Below are 21918 nucleotides of genomic sequence, written 5' to 3'. Positions count from 1 at the left end.
CACCTCCAAAACCAGTTTCATACTTTCCTCCACCTGTGACTCCTGTTTTCGTAGCACCTCCCCCGGCTACATTCCACAAATCTCCTAGTGAGCCTACATTCCAGGCCCAGGACAACCAATATTACCCCCCGGAGCCCACCCTCAAAGCCTCCGAAATCCATTCAACTGCTCCTCGTTTTGATATCCCAACCGAAATTGACAAGCCAGCCAAAAATGCTGAACAAGAAGAAATGTTCAGGAAGGTCAAAAGTCTAGAACAATCATTCCGAGACATGCAGGGATTAGGTGGGCAAGTCAGTGTAGCTTACAAGGATTTGTGCTTGTTCCCAAATGTACAATTACCAGTTGGTTTCAAGATGCCTAAATTTGACCTATACGATGGGCACGGCGACCCAGTAGCCCACTTAAGGGGTTTCTGTAGCAAGATGCGAGGAGCTGGGGGAAAGGATGAATTATTGATGGCTTACTTCAGTCAAAGTCTAAGCGGATCAGCTTTGGAGTGGTATACACGCCAGGACCATGGGAGATGGTACACCTGGGATGACCTAGCACAGGCATTCGCACACCATTTCCAATACAATCTGGAAATCATCCCAGATCGACTATCTTTGACAAAATTTGAGAAGAAACACAATGAAAGTTTCAGAGAGTATGGCTTCCGGTGGAGAGAACAGGCAGCAAGAGTGGATCCTCCTATGAAGGAGAGTGAAATGGTAGACTACTTCCTCCAAGCCTTGGAACCAACTTACTATGCCCATTTGGTTTCAGCGGTAGGGAAATCATTCAACGAGGTAGTGAAGATGGGAGGTATGGTGGAAGAAGGCCTCAAGACAAATAAAATTATGAGCTATTCAGCAATTAAGGCAGCTACTCAAGCTATTCAAGGCAGGGTAGGAGAAATCGGAAGAAAGAAGAGAGAGGAAGCAGCGGTAGTTGATTCAGGAATTTGGTCGGGACCCAGAGGTTCACCGCCTTACTATAATCAACAACGACCTCGCCAATCAACTTACCACCACAATTCATCCCAACACTACTATCACCCTTCAGAGCCCCATTCTTCCATTAACCAAGCCCAAACATATACTCAGCCTCCGGTTCGCTCGCAATGGCGCGCACCGGCTCCCCAAAACACACATACACCACTGCAAAACACCTATTCACCACCAAGAGCCTACAAGAACCCTCCAGGGGCAGGTTTCCGGGGAAATCAGGCTTTCAGAAATGAAAAAATACAAAGAACATTCACTGAGTTGGGGAAACCTATACTGCCGTGTTCCACAAATTAAGGCAGTTAGGCTTGTTGAGTCCTGTTGAGCCCAGATTGCCAAATCCCTTTCCCAAAAATATGGACCACTCGGTAAGCTGTGAGTATTGTTCGGGGGCTCTCGGTCATGATACCGAGAAATGTTGGAAGTTGAAACATGCAGTACAAAATCTTATTGACACCAACAAGATTGAGGTTCAGACACCAGAGGCACCCAACATCAATCAGAACCCGTTGCCGGCACACCTTGAAACCCACATGATTGAGCTAATGCACGAAGGAGGGAAGCTAAAGAAACCCTCACAAACAGTGATGATGATCCGTGTCGGTTCAAAATAAATGTTAACCAGTGGGAAAACGGTGGTATAGTTGGAAAAGGTGGATAACAAGCCAGTTATGGTGTTGGGAAAAGGGTCCAATGAGGCAGATGTACAGTTTGTGGGGTTGAAAGCAAAAATCAACAATTGAATGGCTACTCCTCTTCCTATACGAAGGGAGTCTTGGTAGTGGGCTCTGATTTTCTTTTTTGTTGTCTGGATTATTCCAGGGTTGTAATCCAAATCTTTCTTGTGCTTGCCAAAGTGTGAAACCTTGCTATCCCGTATTTTAATAAAGTGAAAGTTTTTTTCCCTCATTCCTTATTTTGTTTTAATTTTTCTTCTTATTTTTCTCTTCTGAACAGTTCTCTTTCTACTGGTTCTAATGACATGGCATGCACGACGGATCTTCAACCTAGTCTAAAAGAAGAAATCAATCAATCTGATTTCGAACTTATAGTACAAGATTGTGATGATAAGTCGGAATATGATAAGGATGAAGCCTTTAGAAAAATTAACAGAGAGTTGAGCCAAGTTGAAAAAAAAAAAGAGCCCAACTCAAATGACACGGAAGCCGTCAATCTAGGGGATGCGGATGGCATCAGGGAAGCTAAGATAAGCATCCACATGGAACCAAACATCAGGGAAGAACTAATCAAAGCACTTACTGAATTCAAAACATTTTGCATGGTCATACGACGACATGCCAGGCCTAAGCACCAATCTAGTGGTTCAAAAATTGCCCACTGACCCGGCATTACCCCCCGTCCAGCAAAATTCAGGAAGATCAAAACCAACGTGAGTGGGAAGATTAAGGAAGAAGTGACCAAACAGCTGAATACTAAGGTTATTCGGGCCGCTCGATATCCTGATTGGTGGGCTAATGTGGTGCCAAAAAAAAAACGGAAAATCCGAGGTATGTGTTGATCATCGCAATCTAAACAGAGCAAGCCCGATGACGCTTTATGATCCACAGATATCGAAGGGAAATGCGTCGACATGGCTATCAATTCTGACGCAGTTAAGAGATATTATGATTTCTGGTAATTGTAATTGTTGTTTGTTTGTACTTAGCATTTATCAGAGAATGAAATGACGGAGGCAATTCTTTCTTCTATCCAAACACTTTGACCTTTGCTTCCCCTTTTGAGCCTTATTTACTCTTTCATACCCCTCTTTTGGAATCAGTAATGAAAACGAAAAAGTAATGATAATAAGAACAAAAGAAAAGTCAAGACAAAAAAAACAAAGGAATGGGAACTACGTTTGACCTGATTCCTCAAAGAAGGATACGTAGGCGCCTCACGGCTCGGTCATAGTGTAACATAGTGTGCATAAGGTAATATATTGTGACAAAATAAAAATCCCCAAGCAAGAAAAACTGGGGCAGAAGTTGGCGCTTGTAATTTTGGCAAGAAAGTTTGATTCCAAGAGTTGTACTATTTTACCCCTAAAAATTATTTTTGAACTTTTGATACCCCCTTCTCCTTTCAGCCATACACAAAAATCCCTATTGATGTCCAAAAAAGACCTCCCGATCAGTATCTGAGAAGTGCTAAGTCAATGCAAATGGAAGTCGGGAATAACACTCTGATCCCCAGCAAAGAAGAAGATCATAAGCTGGAACTGAATTGATAGCCGAAAGAATCCCCAACAGAGAGAGTCATATCGGCAACACTCCAATTCCCAGCTGAAAAATAAAATAAAATGAGAGAGTCTTATCGGTGAAAACCTTCACAGGCACCATAAGGCGACGGGAGTTGAGAGAAATGAGAGAGTCTTATTAGTGAAAACCCCTCGAAGGGCACTATGAGGCGACAAAACAAGATTGGCGGGAAGGATCCACAAAGAGTTGAGTGCCTGTTTATCCCCAGCAACATGAGGCCGTCTGGAAGGTTGATTGATACAAATAGACTGGGTTGATTAATCCGGAATGCGCGACATGATCGTTGGAATCGGTTATATCATTCAGATAAGTTCTTTTCTTTCCTTTTCCCTAGCATTTGTTCAGAAAGACTTCTTCTTTTTTCTATTTTTTGAAATCATCACTTTTTCATTTCTTGGTTTAAAAGACTTACCTTCCCAGCAGTTTGTTTTTGAAAAGGATTTTCAGAGCTTACTACCAGTTGCCAAAATGATGCAAAGCAAAATGCGAATAGGACACGCCAAAGATAAGGCGATAAAGAGAAAAGAAGTTGGTCGCAAGACCAAATGATGAAAGGGGCCTAGATCCCAATAGGACCAAATTTCCAGGGGAAGTTGGAGAAAAACAGGAAAACAACAGTTGAGAAAATTGTGGACCTAATTCCAAGAGGGCCCCCGACAGATCATCGAGATGTAGGAGCATCCCCAACAGATTTTCGACCAAGTTCCAAGAGGGTCGGACAACATAGAGTGGGGAAGGGAGAAAGGGAAAAAACCATCCCAGTAGGAATATCATAACCAACCACCGGGTTTTTAAACTAACAAATGTTGTTTGGTTTGAAACAGGTAAAGGGAATGGCAGTGAAGACCATAAGGGAAAATGCAAACTGGGGCAGAAAATTTTCTTTTCAGTTAGAAAATTTTCTGGAAATCAGGTACCCATTTGGGGAAGAATAAAGATAGCACCAAGGAAGTGGTCTTTGAACCAGGGTTGCCCCCAACATAATAAGTTTCCAATGGAGGAAGTTGATCCCCAGCAGACAGAACAAAGAAATGACATTTGTGCTCAGAAAAACAAAGAGCCATTATCATCCCCAGCAACTTTCAAAAGAATGAAGCATCGATTTGAAGGGATAAAATTCTCCAGCAGCGTTATCCTCAACAACGTTATCCCAAGAAAATAACACTTTTATCCCCAGCAGTGTTGAAAAAAAAAGAAAAAAAAAAACCAAAAACAAATTTGAAGGAGGGGAAGAAAGGAGACTCCCACAGTGGTACTATCCCCAGCAAGCAAGAACAAAGCAGAGCGGAGGATAAAAAAAATTGAAAAAGAAGTCAGGCGTCCACCTGGAGAATGAGGATGAATAATTGAAGAAGAAATCAGGCGCCCACCTGGAGAACAAGGGAAAACAGTTGAATTATCAGAAGTCAGGCGTCCACCTGGAGAACAAGGAAGGACAGTTAAAATAGCAATCAGGCATCCACATGGAGAACAAGGAAGAACAGTTGAAATATCAGAAGTCAGGCGTCCACCTGGAGAACAAGGAAAAGCACCAAAACTGGGGCAGAAAATTTTCTGCCATTGTAGAAAATTTTCTCGGAGGAACGAGGAAATTAATTCAAGTTTTAAGAGATAGCAAGACAACACGATTCGAAGAAAAACAGTCGGAGGTAAGACAATTCCAAGATTTTGAAAATGGGATCATCCGCCCTCGAATAGGATATTTTGGGTTCATCCGCCCTCGAATAGGATATTTTGGGTTCATCCGCCCTCGAATAGGATATTTTGGGTTCATCCGCCCTCGAATAGGATATTTTGGGTTCATCCGCCCTCGAATAGGATATTTGGGTTCATCCGCCCTCGAATAGGATATTCTGGGTTCATCCGCCCTCGAATAGGATATTTTGGGTTCATCCGCCCTCGAATAGGATATTTGGGTTCATCCGCCCTCGAATAGGATATTTTGGGTTCATCCGCCCTCGAATAGGATATTTTGGGTTCATCCACCCTCGAATAGGATATTTGGGTTCATCCGCCCTCGAATAGGATATTTGGGTTCATCCGCCCTCGAATAGGATATTTGGGTTCATCCGCCCTCGAATAGGATATTTTGGGTTCATCCGCCCTCGAATAGGATATTTTGGGTTCATCCGCCCTCGAATAGGATATTTGGGTTCATCCGCCCTCGAATAGGATATTTTGGGTTCATCCGCCCTCGAATAGGATATTTCGGGTTCATCCGCCCTCGAATAGGATTTTATTTTTTAAAGTTGTTGAAATCAGGAGCCCCCCCTGAAGAACAGAATGGCGATGTATTGGTTGAAGTCAGGAGCCCGCCTGAAGAGAGGAATGGCGATTATTTTCAAAGTTGTTGTTGAAGTCAGGAGCCCGCCTGAAGAGAGGAATGTCATTCATTTTTAAAGTTGTTGTTGAAGTTGGGAGCCCGCCCATAGAACAAAGGCATACATTTCAGTCTTTAATTTTCAAGCATTGAACTTGGGAGCCCGCCCAGATAACAGAGGCATACATTTCAAGTCTTTAATTTTCAAGTATTGAAGTTGGGAGTCCGCCCAGATAACAGAGGCATACATTTCAAGATCAAGTCAGAGAACAATAAAACAGAGGGTTACAATAGGAATCCCCAGCAGGAAACAATAAAATTCCCCGGCACCGGGAAGCAGAAGGTTGCAACAAGAGGTCACAGCACAAACTCAAGTGCATGTGTCAAAAGAAGAAAAGTACCGGAAGAAATGCAAGCAGACAAGGAAGCAAGGCAACAAAAACAAATTGTACTCTAGCCTAGCTTCTTGTTTTCTTTTAAGCACGTTGTAACAAGGAGATCGGTAAGCAGTAGTAATAGCATGCAACAACAGTAACAGTGCAGTCCAACGGTAGTCCCAGCTACCAAAGTTTCCCGAACTACATTGACCTGATTCCTGTTTAGCCCAGGATATGTAGGAAACCTTTGAAGCAAAGGTTCGGTCAAATCTTTTTCAAAAAATGCTTCAACGGAGTACTCGAATGGGCAAAAAATCGCTCGCTTTATCTTTGCACGAAAACCCTTCGTGTCTTCGGGCAAAGAGGGGCAGCTGTAAGCACGTGATTTTTGCCCTATATGAGAATTACTCCCAAAAAATTCAAAAATAAAGTAATTTTTCTTGGTGTGCAATTTTGTGATATTTTGTGATATTTTGAATAATTATTTGTATTTATCTGTGCATGTTTATTTGCTAAATTAATAAAAAATACAAAAATATGTCGCATTTTGCATATAGGATTTAATTCTACAATTGTTAGTAATTAAATTTGTTTTACAAAAATTAAAAATTACAAAAATAGGCATCGTTTGCATTTTTAGCATTTAATGTCCAAATATACAATTTTATGCTTAATTAATACTTAATTGTGCGTTAATTGTTATTGGGAGTTAATTTGCGCTTTTATAACTTAATTTAGTTCTTAATAATAGTTTAAGTATTTTTATAATTTAGTTTTAGAAAAAATAAAAGAAGAAAAGAGAGCGAAAATATAAAGAAAGTCGGAATTAGGCCTCTTCTTCAATTTCAAGCCACAGGCCCAAAAAATGGCCCAATCTTCCCTACGACCCAGTCCATTTCGAACTGGGTCGACCCAGTCCATAACCCAACACCCCTATTATCTTACAAACAACACAAAACAAAAAGAAAAAAATGAAGAAAACCCTAAAAAATGTTAACTCATCCGCCACCCATCCTATTGGCTTCATCTTCTCCAACCTTCAAACCCCACCTCTTATGGCTTCCCTTTGCCTTCAACTTCAAGCAGCCATGGCTACACACACACACGCATGTCACCCTCACGACCCCGGCTCAACTAAATGACCCCAAGAGCCATAGTTACTGCTGACCACGCAGCTATCTCGGCGTCGTCGCTTCATCTTCTTCGTCCTTCGTCAACCACGAGCTCGAGCTTCGACATCCATCCATGGCTGTCGTTGCTGCTACTCAGACAGCTATCGCCATAGCCGCTTCTTCGGCTTTCAGCTTCAAGCGAACCAAACAGACCCATCACACGAACCGCTGCCTCACCTTCATCTTGTTCGCCACAACCAAACGCAGCTGCTTCTGTTTCGCGGCACGCTGCTACTGTCTGCTCCTCCATCGTCGCAGTTGCTGTATTTTCATCGCATTGCTGCCCACGAACAGCTTATTTCGAGTTCGTCCTCGTTTGGTCGAGTTTCATCTTCTCCGTCATGGTTGCCATAGCTGCTGCTCCATTTGTTGCTGCTGCGTTGTTCTTCTTCGTCTCCGTCGCGGCCAAGATCACGCAGCAACTGCTGCTGCTCACGTTTCCGCCATGGACGAGCAAGCTTTGATGCTGCCATGGCCATCTGCGAACTGCTGCTCTTTCCTCTCCATCTTCTTCGTTTATTCGTCGTTGTTTCGAATCAGTTAGTTGGTTTATGTTTTAAAATTTCGTCCATTTTTTTTGTTGTTCGTTGTTTTTCGGATTCAAAATCGATAAATGATTCAATATTTGTTTTGTTTGTCCGTAGTTGAAATAATTTTAGTTTGTTCATATGTTTCGTTAAATTAATTTTCAGATTTCAAAATAGAAGTTTAATTAGTTGTTTTCATGTTTATTTCATGTTTGTATTATTGTTTAAGTAAGTATTTGTTAGTTTGATGTTTGTTAGATTCAAATTGAAATTTAATCAACTATTTCTTCAATTTGTTTCATGTGTTTATGTATTGTTAGAAATTGTTAATATTGTTAAGTTCAAGTTTAAGTTCATAATTGTTTCTTCGTCGATCTTGTTATTTGTTTAAAGAATTTAGTTGTATTAAAGGAATATATTGTTTTAATCGTTTAATCCGTCATGTTTGTTGTCTTAAAATAGATTCATTCATGTTCATACTTTGTTTGGATGATCTTGAATCCGAATTTTGTATAGTTTGATTTCTTGTTTACCATTTATGATTATTGCTTGAATTGTTCTCATAATCTTGTTTTAAGTTTAATATAAGAATTGTTTGTTGTAATGTTGTTAGAGTTGATTTTAAGTTCAATATGATTGAATTTAGAAATCTTCATACTTTGATTGTTGTTGTTGTTGAATCCGAAAATAGGATTGTTTGTTGCTAAAATATTGTTCAATCAAATTTTAGTTGTTCTTTGTTGTTCAATTCGTGTTCATGTGATTTGTTGTTGAAATGTTGTTAAAATCGTGTTCATGTGATATTGTTGTTATGATGTTCATCCATGTTCATATTGTTGTTTGAACATTGTTAGAAATTGATCATATTGTCTATATTTTGGTTAAGTTTGATTAATTGATGTGTTATAGCTGATGGGTAGTTTGGTAAATTTGTAGTACGTTCAGGGGTAGTTTGGTAATTTCAGTAAGGTCGGAGGGGGTAGTTTAGGAATTGTACATTTTGAAATTGTTTATTTGAAGCATGGGGGACAAAATGAAATGGGGTGGGTTGTGATATGATTATTTAATATAAAGGGGGGACAAGATTTAATTTAAAGGGGAATCTTGCATTATTTTAAATGAAGCATGGGGGACAAAATATAATGGGGTGGTGTGATATGTTTATTTAATGTAATGGGGATGAGTGGAAAGATAATGGGTTGGGTAGAGAAAAAGTATTGATTTAATTGATTAAAAGATTTATGGGATGAGATTATATATATGTGGGAAGTCTTGAACACAAGACAGAACAGAAATAGAGAGAGAACACATACAGACGAGAAAAAATACACACACAGATAGAGAGAAAAAACGGATAGAGAATAGAAGAGAGAAAAATTCCGAAAAAATATTTAAGCTTTCAAAATAAAAATAAAAGCTAAAAAATCTACTGCTTTCTTTCTTTGTTTGAAATTAGTATTAATGGTTGTTGTTTCATTTAAAGCTTAAAGCTTTTGTTTTTGGGGATTACTACTCCACCGGTCTGTTACCGGTTTGTTACTGTTGCTGGGCAGTTGTTGCTGTTGCACTGTTATTACTGTTGCTGATTTTCATCTTCATTTTCTTTTGCTTCCAATATCAGGTACATATCTTTTAAACTCATGTTGTGAAGAGCTTCAACATGGCAAGTAAATGAAGTTTGGAATTATAAGGATGTCTTCTACTCATTTAAATTTTATTAGTTTAAATTTCAGTTTTGTTTTAGTTGGTTAATATAGTATTAAATCAATTAGTAGATTAGTTCTCTTTCTTAATAACTAATGGCTTAGTTATTTTAGGAACGCGATCAACTCATTTCTTTTAATATATGAAATAATGTCAATGATTTTTTTACAAAATATAGAGTTAAGTGTTTGCAAATAGTCGCATAGGCAGAGAATAAGAATTGGTTTATTTATCTCAAACTCAATCTTTGTAAACAAATTAACCAAACAATTATAACTTTGGACTAAAAACAAGTATATGAGAAGGATATGGGATTTACAAGCACGAATTGCAACATTTTATGTCAAGGATATGTAGAAATAGAATTCGCATTAAATATAACAATAAAAATTCTTCAGAAACTATTAATTTGTTTATCAAATTAATTCTTTTTCCAGTTTTATATGCGATTCGATTTTTGGATATGTTAATGTTGTATCCACGATAAAAATGGTAGTATTTTTAGTTACATGTTGTTTGTTTCTTTTTCATATCATTAATTCTTTAAAATTTGAATAGTTTTGAGGTATATAATTCATACGCGTAAAATAAGACTTGTAGCAACGCCTAATAAATTTTGAATTCTTTGTCAAGAAATTTGGTGGCATCCCAATCGGTAATTCTCCATGATTCTTACATTTAAAAATAGATGGATGCAATAAACATTTATGGAAAATCTATACTACTATTAAGAATCTTTTGCGTGATTAGGGATGCGTTCGCGTAACCTGATTATATTTCTAAAAGCAATTCGGATTATGCGTTCGCGCAACTTCGAACGAACATTTAATAAAAAGGGGGATCTTCGGAGAATATCAATATTAATTTCATATAACTCGAGATGTGCGGTTCAATATTTAATTATACAAGAGCGACGAACATTCTTAATTTTATTTTTAGCACAATTTCGAACTTAAGTCTTCTTTTTTTATAATAAAAAAAAATTTCGAAAAAAAAATAATAATTATTATATTATCATTGTGTATACGTATGCGTGACACGATTTTCACGTTAAAAAATATTAATATATAAAACGAATACACGTACGCGTGATTCGATTCGAAGAAGGGTCTTTAATTATAAACAATTTAAATAGAAGCGGTAACAATAAAATCATGCAATAAAAATGTATTTAATAAATCAAAATAATCAAGCCAAATATAACAGTTGAGCGACCGTGCTAGAACCACGGAACTCGGGAATGCCTAACACCTTCTCCCGGGTTAACAGAATTCCTTATCCGGATTTCTGGTTCGCAGAATAATAAACAGAGTCATATTCTCCTCGATTCAGGGATTAAAATTGGTGACTTGGGACGCCTTAAAATTCCCAGGTGGCGACTCTGAAACAAACAAACAAATCCCGTTTCGACTGTCCTTTAATTGGAGAAAACTCCCTTGCACCCTCGCGGGCGCGGTAAAAAGGAGGTGTGACAAGGATCAAGATCGGATTCAGACTCGTAGTCATCGACCACGACACTCTTTCCCCTATCTGCGGCTGAAGAAGAAGCACGACTCGGTCCGAAAGACGAAGGCCTTCCCAAAGTGGCAACAGCAGCCTCGGGGCCCCGACTTCCTGTCGCAATAGCTTGTTGATCAATCACGACAGCCGGATCCTCTACCGTCGGGTTGGTCTCGATCGCCGGGTTTACCTCTGCGACCGGGTTAGCACCACCACCCATTTCAAACACTGTCAAGGGAAGGTCGCCCTCTGAATATACTACGGCTGAAGAAGCCATTTTGGACTTCACTCACTCTCTCTTCGACGGACCCTCCCCGTCCTCAGCACGGGAAGATTCACCCGTTGAGTGGGCAGTAAGAGCAGGAGTCCCAGGTTGGGGAACAATTTCCATGCACACGGCTCCGGTCGTAGGTTCAACTTGAGTAGCCCTCAATGTATGTCAGGCAGCAGACCTCGGTGCAAGTCGAGCAGAATACGTCGGTCGACGGAATGTTAGCGGAGGAGCCCTCGTCCTTCGCACTCTCACTGTTAACAGTAATGGTCGTGTAAGTAACGAGGTCAAATTGCAAGGCGAAAAATAGAGAAGCTGCGGCAAGTCGACTTACCAGTAAGGGGCTTACGCCCGTATTTCTCATAGAAGGACGCCCATTCGCGAACCCCCACCGTATGGGAAGAATGACATTCACCCATTCGCAGATATTGTCAACAGGCGTAGGAGGTAATCTCTCGGCTGCAAAAGTAAAAATGATTTAACAATGCTACCCAAAGAAAAATGGTCGACCACCACTCCGACAGGAGATACAGAAAAAAAACTTACGTGTGAAGTTCCACCTCTCAGGGAACCTTGCTGAGTCCGTCACAAGGTGCTCGGTTCGCACATAAAAGTAGCTTTCCCAAAAATGACGATTGGATCTATCGTCCATCTTCACCACCAGACTCTTCATTCCTCGATGGCGTATGTGGATCATCATGCCTCGAATAAGTTGAGGGGCAAAAATATTGAGCATATGCCCCAGAGTGTTCTCCCGACCGGTAAGCTCCACGAACTTGAGCAGCATGAGGAACAACTTGTATCCGTATTGCGAAAGTTGAGCCGGGCATACTTCGTAGAAACGGCAGAAGTCTACTACCAAGGAAGGGAGAGGAAGCATCCGACAATAAAAGGGTATGCGTAGAAAACATAATATCCTGGGCTGTCAAAATGTACAATATCATCTCCCACCGCCGGCAACATCTCAACATGGTGCGGAATCCCCCATTTGATCTTAAGCTCTGCAATCGACGCTTCATCCATAATAGAGGAAACAGACTCCGGTTTCTCTTCGAAAGTCTTTTGAAATCGGTCCATAACTTTCCCGAACGGGGCAATATTTCGGCCGCTGTTGGGACCCCCTCATCCTCCGCCACCTCCATTCCTCTGGGAGCAAAAGCATCATTTTCTGGCACCGAAACTTCGGCAAGTCTGTCAGCGCGGGATGAAGTACCAGCCATTTATCTCGATTGAACAAAGTAAATGAGCGGAGGGAAGTAAGAGGGAAGACGGTGGCGTCAATTTCCGACTAACATAAGAGTGAACTAAAAATCTGAAGTATCAGAGAAGGTAAAGACTCGCAAAATTCCTTTGATAGATCGAAAAGTGTGGCAATATAATGGTGTTTCCCCCTATTTATATGAACATAAATGCCTCGAGCGGGAAACCCGAGAGTCACCAATCAAAACTGATAGGGCACAAGAAACGGTTCAATCCATAGGAACGTGTGTCATAATGGCAGTGACTACAAACTATATTTCGAATCAACGCAACAGTTCAACTCTGAATGGATGTGACGGTCCAAGGGTATCATTGAAGCGTCACGCCATTGCCTCGATCTAAAAACCTCACTCAAGGCGTAAACATTAAGATTTCTCCTAACTTTCGAATCGACAGAGTGCGCCCGTCGAGCCCGCTAAGAGACGACCTTGGCGGACGGAGGGACTAACTGTATATGTCAAAACCTGACTGTAGAGGTCGCCCCCAATAGGAATGATAGGGGGTCGACCAAGCCGGGATCCCGCCCAGGTGGTGAAATAGCAAAGAACACCTCCGCCATCCTCGGGGTCAAATCATCGAAAGCATACGCCAAGTCAATATTGTGTTCGAGTAATGACAAAAGGGACATTTGCAAGAAAGCATGTTGGTCAAAGACCATTGAATAAAAAGTTCTAGGAACTATATATATGGCAGGTAGGCTCAGAAAAAGGGGGGACTTTTTCAAGGAAAAAAGGGACAACAGACAAGGGAGGAAAAAGAAAGAAAATAAGAAGAGGAAAGAAGGATCTCTCGCGGATGAAAAATTGCTTCACTTTTTCCTCTTTGCTCCTTCATTCACGATTCTTTTTTGCTTCAGATGTAAGCTCATCTCTCGTGTTTGATGTAAGATTATCACATCAATAAATCTAATATGCTCTTACCTTTCGTTATTTCACGCTGTATATGTTTGGATCAGAAGATTAATTATGCTTGGCTAAGATTTACCTTCTTCATTATTGATAATTGATTTGGCAAAAGAATCTTAAACTTTTTGTTCAAACAAACACTTCTCTGTAATATTCAAAAATATTCAGAACAAACGAGGTTGTTACAGATAGATTTGACTGTATAACAAACTCATAAGCTAAAAAGATAACAATAAGCACTGACTAATAGCAAGTTTAATGTATATCATATAAATTAGAAGAAAGGGAAATATCATTAATAACCTAATTTTAATAGTTTAAAAATAAAAAAGAACTTTTGTATACATTAGATTGTTAATAACGTAAAATACTCAAAAGAATGAAGATATTAGATGTGAATTCTAATGTCCATAAGAAATCCATATTTAACCACTCCAAAAAAAAAAGAAGAAGAAAAGAGCAAATAAAAAAAACCAAAATATTAATTCAATGACTCGTTTTATGTGATGCACTTTAATTATATTTAAAATTTTAAAAAAATTTTAAAATTTATAATACAAAATAAGTTATAAATAATAATGTGTCTATATTTATCTCACTAGAAATATAATATATAAAATTTGAATATAAATTATTTTTAAATATAGAACTACATTATTCTTTTTATAAGAAATTCTATCACATCACATAAATAGAAATAGAATGAGTTTGTACTTAGCAAAAATAAGAGTGCCCATATCATAAATCACTTTAGCGATAACGGAAAAGGTACCAGACAGCCAGCTAACCTTTTGGCCATTTTTTTCCCCTTTTTCTCTTCGTCTCTCTCCTTCTCTTACAACCTTCCAGTCTTCCCATCTCAAATCTTGCCGCTATTCTGCTTTTCTTGTAAGTATTTTCCAACCAATTTATCCCAATTTCTAATTTTGTATAAGCTCAATTGATAATCCCAAATCTTGTTAATTTGTAATTATATCTCAAGATTCTTGCTCCAAGACTTTAAATTTCTCATGAATATTCACCCCTTTAATTGTTTTCCCATAACAGATCATCCATAGGCAGAATTTCATGTTTATCATATCCCTTTTGCTGTGATGCATCTATATAAAGCTGCTTTATTCTTTTTAATCAAATGGGTATTTATTGGATATGATTATGTACATATGTATTGGTGTTAGACAATTTTTTTTTTTGTGTGTGAAAAAGTTTGGATTTTTATGTGTTTTGGATAATTCTGAAGTATTGATGAGTGGGTTTTGTGTATGTTGGTATTTTTAGGGAATTTGATGAATTAGCTGAAATTTTAAAAGGAACTGTTGTTTTATTTAAAGGGTTTGTGAAGGAAGTGTAGAGAATGGCGTGTAAAGGGTTCTGGGAGTGCTTGTTGAAGCTCTTGAACTTCTTGTTGACCCTTGTTGGTTTGGCAATGGTGGGGTATGGTATTTACCTCTTTGTTGAGTACAAAAATCATTCATCCTCTGGGGATGATTACCCGGTTGCACCAACAAGTAGTGCTGAAGTGATAGAGTTCGGTCGTCCAATGCTGATCGCTGTATCGTTGGCTGACAACATCTTTGATAAACTTCCAAAAGCTTGGTATGAATACCCTTTTCCCCATAATTCTTATTTTGATTGTTTGTGCTAAGCCTTGAAGCTGAATTCGAGATGATTACGATGGTGTGATTACTTCTACTGGAAGCTGTATTTGCTAGTTAGTAATGTCGCATATGCTAGTTCTTCATTGGTTTTTAGAGGGATGTCACACTTAAAAAAGATAAGGGCAGAATCTTTTAAAGAGTTAAAAGGTATAGTCTGTTGCTTCTCTGATTAGTGAAATTGAGAAGATAGTCTCTTCCGCATAGGAGATGATTGTTCATTTAGACAGAATAAACGTGAACTGGATTTGGGAAACATTGCTTGATTTTTTCCTAAGAATTTACTTGCGTCTAATGATCTCTCTATCTTTTTCACTTTGTTCCATGAGAAGTACCAAAATAGATGATCTCAAGTTCTCAACACTAGGTTTATTTCTTTCACTTTTTGCACATCAAAGGGATCCTCGTTGAACTAGAAGTTTTTAGCACTTCCTTTTTGTCTTTCTTCATGGAAAGTACAGCAAAATTGGCACTCACAAAATTTGCACTTCAACCTAGAGCAGGTACGCGTGTTACTCTTTTTTTCATGGTCATGCCAGCTCCATCCATCATCATGTTTATTGCTCAATACTTCCGTGACCAAAATGAATAGTATGGGAGATAGGACATCCCTTCACTCTCTCCCCTCCATTATACAAAGTTTTTCCCACTACTAAAACTTCTCCAAAATTTCTCCTCTTATTCGCTGTAACTTGCACTGGGAGAACTTGTCTTGTTATCCCCTTCCTTTAACCATGATACCCTCTATTTTTGTCTCCAACTAATTTCTTGTGCTATATCCATTAAATCTAGCTCTCTCTCCATTTCATATTTCCTCATTTTTAGCCATCATCTAGTTCCAACCCCCCTCCGTTCTCTTCTTTGTTCATAAGTTTTGACATCTCGACTTTTCTACCCTTCCAAATACTTCTATATTTTATTGGCTAAGAACCCCTTTCAAATTTCTCAGTTTCTTTACAAGGCTGAACTAAAGATTCCCTTTAACTTGGCAACTCCACCATTATGTCTGCCTTGGCCAAAATATTTCGCTTTCAATCACATTCTCAAATTGAAGAGGTGCTTGTAGTTTTCTTAGTTTTGCTGTGTCTAAAAGAATAGGCAAATAATCTGAAGCAAGTTTTGGCTAAGGCTTTTGATTTATGTCCAATGTCATTTTCTCATATCCGGTGGATGCTAAAAATTTGTTTAATCTAGATTTAGATCTTGACTCCTATGATCTAGACCATGTAAAACTATCACTTGTCCATGGAAGATCTAGGGATTGATGGTTAACAATAAAAAGCTCCAAAGTCCCCTCCATTTCTCTAGAGAAAGGATCACACCCGATCTTCATCCCTAGGAACCTTATTGAGTTAAAATCTCTTCAAAATCACTCAAAGTAGTCCCCGACCTGATAAAAGCACGGAGTTAATTCTAAAACTCTCTCTTTGATCCCTCACCCACTGGCCTGTATCCCTCCCCTAACCTCACTCCATGTTGCTTCCTATGCTCTTGGATCATGATGCAGTGGAGTAAACTCCTTATCATCCAACCATTTCCATCTTTCTTTCATCCCATAGGATAATGATTCCTTCTGCATTTCCCTTACCAGGGATCACATATTTCACCCATCTGTTTTTTTTCATGTCACTCCTAACAATTACGTTAATCATGGTCTGAAACTCACCAAACCCACCTGCACTCTCTTTACTCCAATTTGATGATAGCCCTTTTTCTACCTTATGTAAAGTGTAAATAGATTTCCTATGCTTCTGTGCTTCTCAACATCTCTAACATATAAGGTGATTGATTTGGGGTATTCACACGAGGACATGGATTAACTGCAAACTTCATGTATCTCCATTGTTAGTTTTGACTGTGTATGGAAGGCTTTATATCCATCCCTTGATAAACTTCAAACTCTACTCTTCATGTCAGGAATAACCATCATCCAGAATGTATGACTTCATTTTTAGTTTCATCCTCCTTTTTTCTTCTTTTCAATTTTCAGGGGTGCTGTTGGGGGTGGGTGGGGGGGACTTTAATGCTTTCTCTGTGAGAATGTAAAGTACATTCTGTGGAAGTGATTGAGACACTTTTCCCAAGGAAGTAGGATGCCCCTATTGTACTACATTCTATACAACCAAACTACGTTCAAGAAGTCATGCATTGAATTGTCAATTCTGTGTACTGTAATTTTCTCTTTGGAGATTTTGAAGCTTATTTTACTAAAAATTTTTGATTAAAATTTCCTCCCACTTCACAAGTCGTAATTTAGAACTTTTAGAAAGCAACTGAAACAATTTTTAGTTATTATTTTATTCAATACTTCTATGAGTTTTTGGTCATGACCCTTTGAGGATTATTGATAATGTTTCTGTCACCTAGGGGTATAGATTACTCTGCTGTGCTGTAATCCTTTTGTATTGCATGTTTGCTGCATTGGCAGCAAATCTGGAACTGATAGGCAATTAATATATTTTTAGCTTTTTGCTAAACTGTAACTTATTGTATTCCTTGAAGAAAGTATATGCAAAGGTTGAATTAATTTGAGTGTTCCCTAGGAGTAGAAGGAAAGACATGTGGAAATATAAATGAAGAAAACGAACTATATATGGTCTTCACCTGTTTGTTTACGTCAATATTAAATTATAAACATAGACGAGCCTTTTCGTCATAATATGGTCTTTAGTTTTGAATGGGTTTGAATTCTCAGAACTTATCTACACGAGTTTTGGAAAATATAAAATGAAAAGACCATTCTTCCTTTTATTGCTAATCAATGACTTATTCTTTTGGGATAAAGTTTTGCTAAGGATTTTGTTGATGTCTGGTGTACAGTGGTTGAATTATTTTAGGTGTTTCTTGGGAATAGAAGGGAAAGAAATGTGGAAACATAAATGAAGAAAACAAACTATATACCACATCCAAGGGTGTGGCCAAGTGGTGATGAAGTGGATGAAAACCTTGGAGACAAGGGTTTCAAATTCCAAGAGAGACAAAGAAATGCTAGTAGATCTTCCCATTTGCCTAAACCTTGGTGCCAAAGTTAACTGATACCTGTGGTTGTGGGGATAGCAGATACCTGGTGGAATAGTCGAGGTGCATGCTAGTTGGCTCGAATACCACCTTTATAAAAAATAAAATATAAATTGTCTCGCCTGTTTGTTTGCGTTCATATTAAGGTTAAGAGCCTTTTTGTCATTCTATCTCTTTAGCCTTGAGTAGGTTTGAATTCTTAGAACTTGACTACGTGATTTATAAAAAATATAAAATGACAAGACTATTCTTCCTTTATTGCTAATCAATGACCTTTCTTTGAGATAAAGTTTTGCTGTGGATGAGTCATATTGGTATTCTGCTGCTTTTCCAAGTTGACTTTCATGCACTAATGCTTAGTTGATTGGACTTTGTACGTGTTCTTTGGAAAACTAATTGATCTATTTGTTATGTTGCAGGTTCATATACTTATTCATTGGTATTGGAGCGGTTCTTGTCGTTGTATCTTGCTGTGGTTGCATTGGAGCGGCAACAAGGAACGGATGCTGCCTGAGTTGTGTATCCTTATCATTTGTTCAGTAGTCATGGTAACTTATTTGTGAAAAACCTATGATTTTTTTAAGAAATATATTCTTTCATCAAAATCAAATATTTCGAAATGCTAGAAGTTATGATGTTGGGCAGATTTGTGATTTGGATCAATAGGAGCATTTTCAGTCAGATTTTCGAAATCTTACTTTTATAGCTTTTTATTTTGAACAAACTTGGATGAGTTCTGGATCATTTTGGGCTTAATCCTAACTTCGTCACATGTCAGAGGAGATGGACTGGACTACATGTCTATTAATTGCTTTTTCGGTTTATTGTTATCCTCTTGCCCGTGTTGCAGTACTCCCCGAATCCCTCATGTCCGACAGGCGTTGTTGATTTTTAGGATATCGGAGTTACTAGAGTGTTCATCTGAGTTCTCTTCTCAGGCTTCTATGAAGCATGTTTGGCACCTTAACTATGACAGTACTCTGTGCTGCTTTTCTTGTTGATCTTGGTAGAGCTAGGTGCTGCTGGTTTTATATTCTTTGACAAAAGCTGGAGAGAGGTAAGAGTTTTTCTAATTCATGAATTCACTTTCAAACTATACATTTGTTGTCAGAAAAGTGATGAAAGTTTTTGTCAGGAAATTCCAAGTGACAAAACGGGTAACTTTGATACGATCTATGACTTTCTGGAGGACCACTGGAAGATTATCAAATGGGTTGCCCTTGGGGCAGTTATTTTGGAGGTAAGGTTAAGCAGGGGCAGATCTATGTAGAGGTGACGGGGTGGTACGCCACCCGGTCGCTCGGGTAGAATTTCTTGTACGGATTGGTGTTTAACTAGTATTTCACGTAGAAAAGGTATATAAATAATTAGTGGCACCCCAAGTCACAAAATGGCTGTAGGTGCAATGGGCAAAGTAGCCCTTCCCAAGCCCAATACCAAGATCGATCCTCCTCTCACTCATATTGAGCTAATTTTTTTTTTATGTTCCTTCTTTCCATATTGTTTTCTTTTCTCCTCTTTTTCTTAACTTCTTTTATCTTCATTTTTATATTTTCTCTCTATATAAATCTCATTTTTATTAATTTAGATTATAAAAGTATATTTGCCTATGTTTTCTTGTTCTAGGTCTCAAATTTTTTTATTTGAATATATTTTTAATCATTTTTCTTTTTTATCTAGTTAAAATTATTTTTTTCTTGAAAGGACCAAATATATTTAGTTTTGTTATCATGTATTATTTATGCACTAAAAGATTTTGTAAAGCAAACCAAATTAACTCAAAATGAACCGAACTGAACCGAACCGAATTAATTTAAAATATAGCGAACCAGCCTAATGGATGTATACTCAAATTCAACCTTTTTGGCTACTGGTAAGTTTACATTAAATACAGTGGCACCCGCAACCATCAAATCCTGGATCTGCCGCTGAGGTTAAGAACAGTCTATATGGTTTTTCGTTCCCAAGAAAAAAGAAGGATAGAAGAAAAAGACATGCATTGTTGGATTGTGAGTGAAATACGAGGAGTTTATACAAAACTGCTTTCAATGTTGTTTGCGCCCTGCGCCATGTTCTTTCACATTCAATTCCGTTATGTTGTCTATCCAATGATCATTTGAATTTCTTACTAGCTACTGATCCTATTCAGATGTCTATCTCCACAGTTGGAGTGGTTATGTTGCTAAACTTGCCCATGCATTGATAATCACTGAATTGGTCTGCAAAATGCACTAAAATATAATCTATTCATCCCTGTTGGTGCAATATGCCCCCTACCAGTTATATCTGCTGTGGCCTTTTGGTGTGCATTAGAGATGTTGGCATGGTCGTCCTAGTGAAAGTCATTGCTTACTGCTGGCTTGACCATATTGAGTATAGAGAATATTTGAACTGGATGTTTGTTTTGTCCTTTCCTCCCAGTATAACAACTAAGTGTCAATCCCGAACTAGTTGGGATTAGTTACGTGAATTTCAATAATGTCTTTATCTCCCAGCATTTCTCAATTTTGGCTGTTGACATGAGTTGCAGGCTCTTATATTCTTATTGGCCCTCGTTGTAAGGGCAGCGAACAGACCAGCAGACTATGATAGTGATGATGAGTACATAGGTGGTCCCAGACAACAAATCCGACAGCCACTGATCAACAATAGGCCACCAAATCCTGCAACTGGCGTCCCTGTTGCTGGTACCCTTGATAATCGTCCAAGTAGAAATGATGCATGGAGTACACGCATGAGGGAAAAGGTTTGTTCTCTGTTAGTTACTGTTCTTGCATGTTGATGTGGATCATGATGTTTAGCCTTAGTTGACTGCTCGACGCTCATTACCAACTACACAATCTTTGCACTCATGATGATTTTTATAATCGGTGCTTGTTTGTGGTGGGCCTCTATTTATTTTTGACCTTTTTGTGGGGCTTTGCAGAGATTTTTTTTCTTTTCTTTTAAAAAATATCCGATCACGGCAAGACCTTTTTTTGCATCAGCCAGGACTTTTTTGGACAGTGAGATGATTTTTACTTTGAGATGATTTTTCTTAGTTTTCGAAAAAGCTTCCTTGTGACAGCATATGGGATTATTGTTTCAGTTGGTTTGTGGCAGTAGATTCCTATGGTTTTTATCTCGTTTATGTGATTGCAAGTGCACTTAAAATATTTGGGTGTCTGGTGTCACCTCTTTTCCTTTTGATAGTACTGTCTATCAAGTTTCTGACCCGGTTCTTGAATGACTGTAACACAGTATGGGCTCGATACATCGGAGTTCACTTACAACCCATCGGACTCAAACAGATATCCGCAAACTGCCGTACAGCCACAAGAGGAAAGGAAAGGTTGTGCCATAATGTAATGATGGACTTCTGTAATTTATGGAGGACTCGTGATTGTTCTTGTTTGTGTAATTTAGTCTGGTGTGAGGTATTTGTGTCTTCTGTAAGCATTTTCTCTTTGTGGAGTCTATGTACAAAACACAGTTTTCAGGATCATCACTTGTCTTAACAGCACATTTTGAAGGGTATTTCCTCCAGTTCATGTTATGAAAGTTAAACATGATTAATGACAGTGTTTGGTTCTTGACAGAATCATGTAAATGAAGATGAAAAATGAACTTCAGGGAAGTAGTTTTCTATATCTGGGGTATTCTCATGTTCTTGATAGTACCTAAATCGATGTTTCGGATGCCCTCGGTTAGTCATACCGATGTATTTGTGTACGTTTGAATATCAGCAATGATTCTTCTAAGTTGTATGAAAGTGAAAATGTGTAACGTAAACCCTTATGTTGCACGGTAGATCCGCCCCTGATAGAAAGACTTATCCTGGATTGTTCCTGTTGGAGTAAATCACTTCTTTTCTCCATCGTGATTCATGACCCGCTAAAGTTATTCCCAAGAAGTAATCTTATCATCTTTAATTAAAGACCTCATATTCTTCTTTTTTTCTACTTTTGATAAAGAATTCCAAT

General features: G+C 38.5%; 1 protein-coding gene across 2 annotated transcripts; it reads left to right on the top strand.

The window, feature by feature from the left end:
• The first annotated feature begins 13999 nt into the window (after positions 1 to 13999).
• Positions 14000 to 21583, top strand: LOC104235967 (tobamovirus multiplication protein 2A). Of its 2 annotated transcripts, none has more exons than XM_009789805.2 (7): positions 14000 to 14171; positions 14615 to 14879; positions 18376 to 18475; positions 18933 to 19013; positions 19092 to 19196; positions 20487 to 20702; positions 21197 to 21583. In XM_009789805.2, the coding sequence occupies exons 2-7, from the start codon at positions 14638 to 14640 to the stop codon at positions 21302 to 21304; spliced, it is 852 nt and encodes a 283-aa protein (XP_009788107.1). In that variant the 5' UTR covers positions 14000 to 14171; positions 14615 to 14637; the 3' UTR covers positions 21305 to 21583. The 2 variants fall into 2 exon arrangements, with proteins under 2 accessions (XP_009788107.1, XP_009788106.1); XM_009789804.2 differs by having other exon boundaries at positions 14013 to 14171; positions 14562 to 14879.
• The last annotated feature ends 335 nt before the right edge of the window (positions 21584 to 21918 follow it).

The sequence above is a fragment of the Nicotiana sylvestris genome, chromosome 8, assembly GCF_000393655.2.
Source record: "Nicotiana sylvestris chromosome 8, ASM39365v2, whole genome shotgun sequence".
NCBI classification, from domain to species: Eukaryota; Viridiplantae; Streptophyta; class Magnoliopsida; order Solanales; family Solanaceae; genus Nicotiana; species Nicotiana sylvestris.
Note: the sequence above shows the minus strand (reverse complement) of the source record. Positions and strands in the feature narration are given on the sequence as shown.